Source organism: Rhipicephalus sanguineus, chromosome 2 (assembly GCF_013339695.2).
Source record: "Rhipicephalus sanguineus isolate Rsan-2018 chromosome 2, BIME_Rsan_1.4, whole genome shotgun sequence".
Lineage (NCBI taxonomy): Eukaryota > Metazoa > Arthropoda > Arachnida > Ixodida > Ixodidae > Rhipicephalus > Rhipicephalus sanguineus.
In genome coordinates, this window is record NC_051177.1 from 195982567 (window position 1) to 195994733 (window position 12167).

At 45.2% G+C, this 12167-nt stretch overlaps 3 protein-coding genes across 3 annotated transcripts in view; all 3 read right to left on the minus strand.

Annotated features, from left to right (window-relative positions):
- Positions 1 to 12167, minus strand: part of LOC119383956 (KRR1 small subunit processome component homolog) — a 368573-nt gene that overhangs the window by 79359 nt on the left and 277047 nt on the right. The gene's annotated exons all lie outside the window — the stretch shown is intronic.
- Positions 1 to 12167, minus strand: part of LOC119382140 (protein regulator of cytokinesis 1-like) — a 69635-nt gene that overhangs the window by 44503 nt on the left and 12965 nt on the right. The window contains exons 3-4 of the mRNA XM_049413023.1: positions 10409 to 10576; positions 8487 to 8636 (exon numbers count right to left, since the gene is read on the minus strand). Of these exons, the coding sequence (XP_049268980.1) occupies positions 8487 to 8636; positions 10409 to 10576 (318 nt within the window). The remainder of the gene's footprint in view (positions 1 to 8486; positions 8637 to 10408; positions 10577 to 12167) is intronic.
- Positions 925 to 3126, minus strand: LOC125757286 (uncharacterized). The gene has a single exon (XM_049412723.1). It carries the CDS (start codon positions 2809 to 2811, stop codon positions 1627 to 1629), a length of 1185 nt encoding a protein of 394 aa, XP_049268680.1. The 5' UTR covers positions 2812 to 3126; the 3' UTR covers positions 925 to 1626.

Here is a 12167-nt window from a genome sequence, read left to right on the forward strand (position 1 = left end):
ATGTGACAGCACTATAAGTTATAAGTAAGACCGGATTTTAGGCAAATGCTTATTTTGTTCCTTACGCTCCTATCGCACCACTTTGACATGCGAGCATGAATTTGAGGCTCAGGAGGGCTTTCATAGTGTTTTTATAGTGCCTATAAATGCCTATTTTTTTATTTTGGCGTTCGTGCCTATATGCCCGTGTGTGCCTACAAATGACTTTCTAAAACTGGCGCCTATATGAACACTACTGAACCTAATTTTTCGCTTCCCGGCGCCGTTTGAGCCCATTATTCATATTACCACGCAACATTGACTGTTTGGAACTCTATAGGGTTCTACCTAGTGCTTTAGTTCAACAAACTTCTGGAAAACAACCGCCAGGGTGTCTAGCAAATTGCAGAATTCAATTTCCCTGACTTTTCCAGGTTTTCCCTGACTATTTTAGCTAAAATTCCCTGACCTATACAACAGACACCATTTTGTGGAAATGGTCCATGAGGCATAATAAAAGGGTAGAGAAAACACATTTCATTGTAGAGTAAAACATTTATTGCAACTGCCCTCATTCTCGAAATGCGCTTCAATTAGGGTTTGAGAGAGTTTATTTCATCTGGAAGAATAGAAGCTTCAAGTTGCGCTTCACTAAGCAGCCTTTGCTTTTTTTCTTGTAGCTCTTTAATCAGAGCTGCTGCTCTTTTTCTTCTTCTCCAATTCAGTTGTTTCATCTCGCTCTCTCTTCTTTGTTTGCAACTGCTCCCTGTAGACGCTGTAGGCACTGCGAACTGTCTTCACCATCCTGTCGGTAATGTCTACTTGAGCGATGCCACCTGCTGCCGAGACCGCATCATGCACTACTCTGTGCCACAAGAGAATCTTCTTTCAAATTTTCAACAAGGCATTCCTTGTTGACAGAAAAAGCCTCTCTCTACCGCAGCATTGCCGTGTGACAAGCACAAGAGAAGTTTCACAAAAAACTGCAGCTCCTTGTGATCTTGGGAACATATGTTTGTCCGCAGAGTATCCAGCCTCTGTTGCTTCCTGTCGAAATTTGCCAGCTGTGCCTGTGTACTGCTTTCTGAGCACACCTTCACGTAGGAGCGATGGGCTCGCTCATCTTGCAAGCCGGTCATCCAGTGGTGCTCGGAAAGTACTTCAAGTGCCAGCGTAAGCTGCCTGGGACCAGCCTCCAAAGACAATGCACAGACAGGGTCCAAACAGCCTGCACCCACGGCCAACTTGTACTTAAGCGGCGATCTCTCCACCACTTTCTGTGCACAAGCCTTGACAAACGATATGCAGCCTTTTTTAAAATTCATTATTGCAAGCTGTGACAACTTTTTGTTCTTGCAGAGCTCGTTTTTTGCCGAAAACCCAATGTCGAATGCGGCTACATTTACTGCATTTTCTGGTATGCTTATGTCTATCTTCATCAACTTGGCGATCGTGTCGGCAGCATCGAGAACTTCCCGTTTTACAATTCTCGACAGCAGTGAATGCAGAATGCTCTCTAGTGCTGCTGACAGGAATGCAACCATCGGTTTATCCGTCTGAAATTCCCGCAGAAAGGGTTCCAATTCCTCAGCAATAGAAAGAGCAAAAGCTAGCTTTGCTGACAAGACCTGATCAGACACAGCTTCTTCAACCACTTTGTAGCTTGAGCATGTTGGCCTCTTGTCTGCTTTTTTCTTTACACTGCTGCACAAATACAATGAGGTGTGGTAGAATCTCCAGTGCCCTACAGATTACAGTACTGTTTTCCAGCCACCTCAGTGCACAGAACTTCATGGGGAATTTCGAGCACCCCGTGAGGCTGACAAAGTCAGCGCGACGTGCAGGAACGCATTTGAACAGGTTGTAGGCGCTTCGAAGAAATGATACCAAATCCCAGCCAGATGCAACGTGGCCAGCTTTACTATATGCACCATTGATTACATGGAGGCCACAGCTTCCTATGTTGAGGATATGGCTCTCATCTGACTCGCGAAGCTCTTCCTGCAGAGACCGCAAAAACTTAAAATTGACATTTGGCCCGTCCATCGACACTTGCAGGATTTTCGATCCTTTGATTTCCTGCACCGCTTGACGAAACGTTGACGCCAAGTCTTCAGCGCACGTGTGGCCCATGAAACAAGACGTCAGATAGCGAGTCTTCACGCTGTCGTCAGCAGCATCCCAGTATCTAATGAGAACATCCATTTGCTGTTTCTGGATGACCTTGTTCAGCGCCTCGTCGAAACAGACTGCCAGGTAAGGCACATTGACGAGACTCGACAGCAACATATTGCGAAAGTACGGCGCAATGCCATGGCAAATGGTGTAGCCTACCTTGTCTTTACCCAGCTGAACTTTTGCAGCCACCTCAGAAGTGGGAAACATCAGTGGAAAAAGTGCCGCAGAACGAAAGTATCCATGTGTCATTATGGTATTGAGACACCAAATTATTTCTGCTTTAGTCACGTTGTTCTTAAACAAAAAACCACCCACTGACACTTGCACAGGAGCTGTAGTCACTGCAACTTCGGTAGCAGCAGGCGCAGATCCAGCGCTACTGCTAGGCGAGGCGTCCGTCGGGCTCTTCAAAAATGACAATAGCTTTGGCTGGGAAGCACTTTTGAGAAAATTCAATGCAGCAATGTGCTTCTTGCTAGAGGCATGACTTGAAACACCTCTGTGACCCATGTTTCTCAGCAAAAACGTTTTTTGGCAAACTGTACACATGGCTTTGTGCGGATCATTTTCCACAGGCTTACTCCAACTTGCATAGTCGGAGACACTTGGGTTCACCCAGTCCGCATTAAAGGAACACTTCTTGCCTCCTGACATCTTCGATGAAAAAATATTTTGCAGCGCGCGACACCGAAACGCAGCACTGATAAGCAGCGCGCGACACTGATACTCACGTCTGAAATGCTGCAGGTCCGACGGATTTCTTCTCTCCGGAATATGTCTTCACAGAAATATACGGATATGTTCACTTCAAATCACAGAAGCACTTAGTCGCGGACAACGTCGCACACCACAATTCACGCTACGCAGGAACTCTGGGAAAACGTCCGCGAAAACGCAAAACTCACAATCCACACATTTTCAGTCATAGTAGAGCCTAGCCGCACTGTATAACAAAGGGACGTCGCCATGTTGGATTTATTGCGTGCGGCTTGTCGTGGCTTGGCTCGATATGCTACGTTACCCTGCCTCTGCAGCCAGAATGCACAAACTAATTTTAGTAGAGGTCAGTGCGTGCAAATGATGGCGCAAAAATAGGTGACACTGAAAACATGCCGTGTTCCACTTCGATTACGTAATTCTGGCTCTTGATGTCGTAAGAAAGCATTGCCTTCAATATTGGCTACCAAAATGCATCGCCTTCAAGATTCCCTACATAAAAAAAAGCAGAGTGAGCGTGGAATTTAGACACCTCCTATCGTCCTTCTATGGAAATTTCATTCCCCTGACTCTAGCGCTTCGCCCAAAGCGATCGGCTGTGCGAGTCATTAGCAGTGTGGGCAGGCCCCAAGACAGTTTTCCCTGACTTGTCTCGCTTGATTGACGAATTCCCTGACAATTCCCTGACTTTTCCCGGTGGCTAAAAATTCCCTGACATTTCCAGGTTTTCCCGGTTTTCCCGGTCGCCAGACACCCTGAACCGCTAGCAACAGTGGAATGGTACGCGCCAGTTAGCATACACCGCCACGCTGACCCGGCGCGAGCGGTTGGCGAATGCAAAATTTTGGAGAGCCATCAGGGCAGAGTGAAGAGCTAAAGAAGAAAGAAAAAATGTGATGAGCACGCGGCTTTTGTTTAGTTTGTAATTGATTTTTTAAACGTGTTCACTGCCAGGGCAGAAACTAATTGTACGCGATTCTACCCGGCAAATAATTAGAATCCCCTCCTCTGGTTTTTTTAGCGATCCGAGTGTCTGCTCCTGGTCTACCCTTCTCATTTATGCCGAAAAGAAAGGCACAGAGGTGTGTGTTGATTCGACAGTGGACACTTGGCTCACCATGCTACAGAATAAGCGGTTGAGACCGCTCTGCAAGGCATGCTTCACAAAGGACAATTGCTCGGCTACGTTCAACTGTTGGTGCCTGTGTACCACATTAAAGGGGCCCTGCAACAGTTTTATAAATAACAATAGAATGGCTTCATTAAAGATGTTTATTGCCTGACGAATCGATCGCCGCAAACATTTTGGGAATCCGTAAAGTGCAAGCGGACTTACAGATATTTATCGCACGCTATATTTTGTTTCTTTTTTCCTTCGAACGCGGGACTTACTTTCAGTGTGACCGCCAGCACACTCGGTGGCACATGGCGGCCGCGGAAACTATTCAGCGCACGATGCTCACATCAGCCAGTGGACATTAAATTGGACATATCGCGTGGTCATTTGGGGATATGGCATCCATCATTTGTAGAAAGAAGAGGGAACGATTTTTAGCTGAACTTGAGAATTCATTGTAAATTTCAGGCCGCATGCTGCACTATAATGTTAGGCTAGCGTGTTCACAGGATCCTCAACTACCGATCAGCAGCGTTTTCTGACCATGCTGAAAAAGTGTTGCAGGGCTCCTTTAAATAATAACATTTTCTGTTTTCACAGCGCGAGTTCGTGTTGTGTAGTTTCAAGCTAACTCTTCATCTTTCTCTTTGTTACTCTTCTTCTCTACCCTTTCCTTTCTATTACTCCCCCTTCCCCCACCCCAAGTGTAGGGTAGCCAACCGAGCCAAAGCTTGGTTACCTCTCTACTTTTCCTCTTCGTATCTCTCTCTCTCTGTGTTTTCCAGTGGTGAATAGAGGTCACTCACATCTTCCTTTGAAATTATTTGCATTTATGTAAAAATTATTGTGCCTATATTTACGATATTGGAGGCCTAAAACGTTGTTTTGCCTGCCTATTTTTGGCGCCTAAAACACGCTTTTTTAGTGCCTAAAAATCCAGCCTCTAGTTATAACTCTCCAAAAGTGAAATGGCATAACTTACGCTGCACAAACACGAATGGTCCGTGGTTCGCCGCTTGATCTTTACCAGCCACAGGAGTCGCCTTTTAAAATCTTTTGGAAATCTGAACATCTTATAGCCATTTCGTGAGTGGTTTGTGTGCACTGTGGCACGCAACACCCGGGCATTTTGCCCGAGAAAACGCCCCACACCTGTCTCACTACACCAGCCACGACGAGGCAGGGGGAGCCGAATGGCAACCGCCGATCGGAAGGCGGCATTTACCCCCTCACAGAATGACTCCACCCTGCAAGGGGGCGCGCGCATCGAGGAACCCTAAGTACAACCTGTGCCCTAGCATAAACGGTAAGGTGTACTAATAATATGTGCACACAACCCTTACCCAGATTTTTAATTTAGAGTCATTGCTACAAGTAGGAGAGATTACTTTATGCATACAAAGAGGGTACTTTGAAAACAAAAGCAGCTTGTCAGCAACTGCATTTATGTATTTTTTATAGTGTTGCTGCCTCAAAACTTCAAACATGTTTTGAAGCCAAGTGTAATAAGAAATGTCGGGGGTTTGCGTCCCAAAGCCACAATACTATTATCAGAGATCAGATGCAGTCATAGAGGGCTCCGGAAATTTTGACCCCGAGGGGTTCTTTAATATGCGCTGAAATTTAAGCACACAGGCCTCTAGCATTTCGCCTCCATCGCAAAGCAGCTGCCAGGATTCCATCCCGCGACGTTTGGATCAGCTGTTAAGCACCATAACTACTAGACCACCGTGACGAATGTTTTGTGGCAAATGGGATGAGAACTAAGGATCAAACCTTTTAGAATAAAAGCACAAAAGTTAGTGGGTAAGTATGCAGTATGAAAGAAGATTTTCCCCTGCTAACTGCTAGCAGACTTCTTGTATAAAAATTTTTTACCAACAGTACACGCTTTTGCGCCAAATTCTGTAGGAGAGAGAGAGAGAGAGAGAGAAATGTTTTAATGGAAAGCTGGAGATGTTTGCCTGGCTATTCGCCTGACATGCTACTCCAGGTGCTCCAGGACTTCACTCGAACGGACTTCAAAGGACCCCAGGAAAAAGGTCGTTAATGTGAAAGTTTGCCGCACTAAAATAGCTATGTTACAACTTGCTAGCAGGAGCTAAAGAAAACATCAGTTGTTGAAATGAAATTTGAACCCTTTTTTTAGTATTTGCCATGCTGCTTACTTGAATGGCAACTTCTGCTTATTTAGCATGTTTTGAAAAATGTAATCGTATGCTGCACTTGTGCACTTAGTACTGCAGTGGTCATGAATTGAGTCACTGTGTCTCGTAAACCTTCTCCAGCACAACACTCTACCGGGCAGCGAAGGAAGTATATCAGTGCTTTTTTTTTAGCCGAAATTTTTGGAGTTCCCTCTACAAGGGTTACTTTTTCCTCATCCTCCTCACTTCTTCCCGAAGTAGGACGCTCGCTACAATCTCTTGTGTAGACAGAGCAGCTCATGTATCAACGCAAGAGTCACTGGTGACATGGTCCTCAAAACGCAAAGCGCTGTCTGTGCCCAGTCTCTGTGAGAATTTCTAACCAATATGACGCGAGAGGCATTGGATGGTACCACAAAATATGCTCGCAGAACTAAAATGCATTCTGCACTAATTTCGTTAAACTGAAGCGCAGTCGCATGGGGTCCAATAGCACTTCGGTGGGGGATCTTAAAAAGCTCGTACCACTGAATAGTTCACACCACTGAATGAAGCTCGTACCACTGAATAGTTCACACCGACGTTCGTTCAAGTGATATTTTACTGTAAAACAACCAAGACGAAGCTTCGGGACCACTACAAGCCACCAAAGAAATGTGGGAGGCAATGCTCATGGCAGAGAGCTCGGAAGATCGGTGAAGCCTGGTAGACCAGGCACGAGCCTCGGCATTAGCCAATGGCTTTCTGGACTGGGAGAGCTGTCCACCCTTGGCGAAGAAGGAACACTTTCTAGTTTTCAATGAAAGTCTATTCTTCCTCGACATAACCAAGCATCACTGTACTGCAGCATCAAAAGAACCCTTCCCGGCTCAGTTTTCTTGAATGCTCGGAAAAGCAATTAACGAGGCATTCCTTGATACATTCACAATCTCATTTGTCCTCTGAACTTAGTTTCCACGCGCAAGCGGAGTTCACGCCGAATCCAAGCGGCACTGTTGCAATGTGAGCACCCTTCGTTGCAATCACCTGTCGTCACCACGGATTGCCTGCTCAAGCTTGCCAAGAGGCCACTTGCAAGTCAAAGCTTGCCACACCACACAATCCAGTGCATTTGTTCTTTTTTTAACAGATTCTTTGCGACTATTGTGGTACAATAACTCTTAAGCAACCTGAATAGGAAGTGCAGCACATAATGGCATGGCCACTAGGCCGAGTCGGTCACACTTGACCCATTATGACTTGTTAGCTTAAATACTGCGACGCTTTTTTATGCACAATGGTAGAGAACTTCAGAGATTAAAAAAAATATTAAAAATTAAAAATGACCTTTTTGAAAAAACTATATTCAAACTCCAACACTTTTGGTAAACAACACAACTTCCAGCACAATTTTCAACTATAATGGTGCATGCAAAAATCACGAATTTTTTTAAAAGAAAGCGTGAATATGAAAGCCAATAGTATGCATCAAGTTTTATTATCCTCAGTGTAACTTATCTGCAGCAATAAATTCCTGAAAAGAGGGTATTTTGTGCATTTTACCATGTTTGCAATTTTCCTTAGTCAAATGTCTCTTCGACAGAAAAAGGAAACAATACTCGTAAGAATGAATTTCACTTGTTCTTTGATGGGAACAAATATTGTAGCTAAGAAGTGCACCACTGTAACCAAGAAGTGCATCGTTTTTTCGCTAGGTGCACTCAAAGTTGAGAAATCTCGAAATTGGTGGAGAAGTTTTTTGCAGCCCAGATTTGTTTATTTCTTTTATAGGTGAACAAATTTTTTTCATGCTAATCTAACTTTGAAGTCACTGTCTGGGTCTAAAACCTGCACATGCAGTAAATTTCATCGAAATCTGGAATGGCGAACGGGACATCGTGATTGTTCTCATTTGGACACACCGCACCAGTAACTGCAGCGTACAGACGGGTTCACCGTTAAAGGGAACACCTGCATGCAGGGAATGTTTGGATTTCGCTCTCTCGCAAAAACATAGTGGCTTAGATTTGCATAAAACAGCTGGTGGTTGACAGTACTGCTTCCTTTTGACAGACTCGTGCCGTGCATGAACATGGTTTCCTTATCCACTTGCTGTTAGAGGGCGATCAAAATGAAAGGTGCTCATTCGAGTGTTCCCTTTAACAGTGGACCTAATTGTACATCATCAGTTTGCGTACTACTGAAAATAGCCCTTACGATATTTAGCAACTTTTCTGTCATTGCTAACAACTAAAACTGCATAATTTGAATTGCTGATCCGTTTCATTTGTCACTCTCCTCTCCTCATGCAACAGTACTCCTTCGGGAGCCTGCGAGGCGACCATAAATAAATAAAGTGGGCAACTTACTGCAGCCAGAGTTGACGGTGTGAGGCCGTTGCTGGAGCTGCGGATGCGGTCTTGCTCCTCTGGTGGGATGTCAAGTCTGTCGAAGAACAATGCCAGTTGGTCCAGCAGGCCAGCGAGTTCCCGACGGCGAGCCTCCTCGAGCTGCTTGAGCTGACCATGCAAGCACACAACAGTTCACACGCAAGGCCCCCAGAGCCCATCCAGAACATTAGAAGCACAGTTCACAAGAGTAACTCGCGCTCAACAAAACATAGAGACCATTAAAGAGACAAAGTTTAAACTGTGAAACACCCTTAGGCAAAACGAGATAAGACCCCTTTCACACCGAGAAGAGGCCCAATAAGCAGTCTTCAAGCTGCAAAACCATTCACCACAACATCTGGATTGCTGTCTCCTAACGTTTTGTTATTAATATCTAATCACTAAGCAGGAACACAGTCTACATCTAAAAGACCTGAAGAGACTTTCGGCAAGACTTTAAATTTTGTACTGCACCATGATAATCCATCAACAGTGGTGAAACAGCGTTGAAGATTGAAAATGCATTGCCATTTTGCCCAAACTTCCCACAGAGCTAAAATAGGAAGAAATGGCCAAGAGGGCCAAAGCATTCATTGCCCCCTCATTTTTTTTTTTAGTCCCCAAAGTTCTTTCACTATTCTTTGCCGCACTGAAACAAGTAAAGAAAGACATGGCCCTAACATGGGGAGAGCTGCGTAAGTGCTGCCACAAGTGTTTTTTTGGTTGGCCCACACTAAACAACGTGGACACTGTACACGACTGCCTACATCGTCATCGCCAGCCTGTCCGCTGCAGGACAAAGACCTCTCCCAACGATCTCGGTCCCACCCTGTCCTGTGCAAGACAATTTTATGACTGTAGATTTATTAATTAGTCGCTCTAAGTAACTCTTTTCCATTCCCTGAACATGGATAGGTCCATGTTTTCCTCTTAATGACAACCAGCATATATTGCTACCCCTCTGATCCACTCTGCTGTCTTTCCGTCTCTCAATGTTACGTCTATCATCTCTTTGTACCACTGCACGCTGCCTGGTTCTCAATATCCAAGTTCTGGCCTCGTGTGGTAGCCTTCTCAGAAAAATAGCCTTCTCGGTCATGGTCACGACATCACTGCGCTATTCATCCTAGTCGGCTATTCTTGGATTTGAAAAAATTCATTTGGTTTGAGAAATTTGAATGTTGTGGCGGTGGCACTGCAGCAACGGCGCTAAACCGACTTGAGAGCAAGGGTACGGCAAACAAGGACGAAGCAAGTGGCACATGAGCTGGTCTGCTGGTCATCATCAGAAGGCAAAAACTGCGTGCACTTCACAAGAACAAAAAAGGAACAGAAAGCACAGCTGCCTTGTGTTCCTTTCCTCTGTCCTTGTGAATTTCATGCCGTTTCTGCCTTGTGATGAAGCAAGGCAAACTACATACGAGTATACGGGCACCAGCAAACCTGACAAAATCAACTCTATGTGAACTAACAGTTGGGGAGTTTCTGCACAAATATTTTTGCACACAGCCTCCTCATATCTACCTTGTGCGCTGAAGGGCATGACAAGGGGTGCGGAACACACAAGTAGAATTTTCCAGAAACTGGGGCGATATTTTTAGAATCGTGCAAAAGGTGCAACTCATGCAATACGGTAGTTCTTCTACAAAAGTTTAGATACGCGCAATTTTTATATTGAAAATTATGAGTAAGTTGAGAGGACTTCAGTTCTACAAAGATCCATGGGCCTAGATATCTTGGGCATAGTATGACATGTCATTCCAATGCATTCAAGATAATAATCTTGGCCCATACAAGAGAACTTACTCCCTAAGAAGTGAGCAGGATTACTGCTACAACGAATTACTACATGAACGTACACTTACGAGGAAAAGTATACTCAAACTCAAATTGCGACTCACTCGATCAAGGTAAGCTTTCAGTTCGTCGATGTTGTCCTTTGACAAAATGAAGCCGTCTTCGTCGTCAATGACCTGGATCTCCAGCTGGGCTTGGGGCTGAGCGTCGAGCAGGTGCAGCTTGGCAGTGATGTCTTTCCTCAGAAGAATGACTGTGCAGGAACGAACAGCCTGGGACAAACAGCATTCCTCAACGGTATGCAGTCACTGGCAGCTGGTCGATTCAATGATAGACTGAACGTGCATGTCCACTCAATATCGTACTGTCGTTTTTTTATATGTTACGTGGGCATATTCAAGTGTACAAAACCAGAAATTTTATTTCTAAAATGTGCTCCCAGCACAGCAAAACAAAAAAAAAATATCATGAAGGCGGTGCTGCGAGCTACCCCTTATTGATTTAGGTACTACAATTTTCCAATTTCATGGATGAATTTAATGCGAATGTCACAAACGAGCGCATTATAAAGCTCGCGCGCGGCCGCTTTCAAACGGCAGCGGGCAAAAAACGGCGCGAGCCGTTCACCCAAGAAGCGCGAACGACGAAAAAACAAGTATCAAAAGACGCCGACGCGCCGCATCCTCCTCACCCACTCGAGCCAGATGCAGACAACGCAATCAAACACCCGGCAAAGCCTAGATGTTTCTAGAGGGAGGGGGTGATGCATCGCCGATGACGCCGCCGCGATTCGAACCTACGGAAAGCTCTCGCCCTTTCCCTAGGCTTGGCTGTACTACGCGCCGGAGAACGCTCCCGACGCTTCTAGAAACTGGGAGAGAGGGGATAAAAGCATGCGACGACAACCAGACAGGCAGTGAAGGAGTGAGTGAGTCAGTCGGCCCGGAGATGGTGAAGTTATGCTAAGTGTGGCTCCATTAGCCAAAGAAGACGTGTTTATGATGGTGTGCGGTCAGTCGATCGTCGATCTGAAAGAATCTGATGACGCCGTGTGAGCCGTGACCAGTTACAATGACGGTTGAGCTACGACGATCAACGCTGGAGCTGGCGTGAGTGTTTCCTTGAACAGAAGCATTCAAGTACCGTGTAAGAACTGTGGACTGGATACGCCATTGTATATTCAAGACTTTAAATGTCCTTGAATAGTTGTAATGCACGAGATTGCATTTGTAGCGTGTGATCTGTTTGTTTAGTTCCCGTTGGGTTAACACCGTCTGAGTTATATTGTGAAGTTGTGACTGGTACCAGCCGAGTGTGTATGTGTTTGTGATCTTTGTATTGCCTTAACCGAGAATATATTTCATTTTCGTTTGTGTTATCGACTCTCGGCTCTGACTCAGTCTTTGGACCACAACCGGCGTTCGCTGGCGCACTAAAGGACCAACTCTAAATTGTCCGCCCTTTCGTGGTGCGTTTTCGGAGGGCCGAGACGCCAGCCCTTAGAATCTGCCCGGAGATTGCAAACCCCATTAGCGGGACAAGTGACAGCGAACTATAAAGTTTGTGTCTAAAATTTTTGCAGCTGGTTTTAATACTCATCACAGTGGATTACATCTATACTTTCCTTGCTAACTTTGATGCGCCTTCATACGTTTCCTGTTTGACACAGAAACTTCAAGAAAGTGTCAAATAATAGAACAAAGCCTTTGCAACATCCCTACGAAAGATTGTCTTCCTACAAGCAGTGTAAAAGAAGAAAAATACTACAGTTAAAGGGGCCCTTGTACACTATTCAATCACCATTTTTTACTTTCGGGTTGCGTAGATTGAAGCATGTGAAGATTAATGCAGCAAGAACGGCAG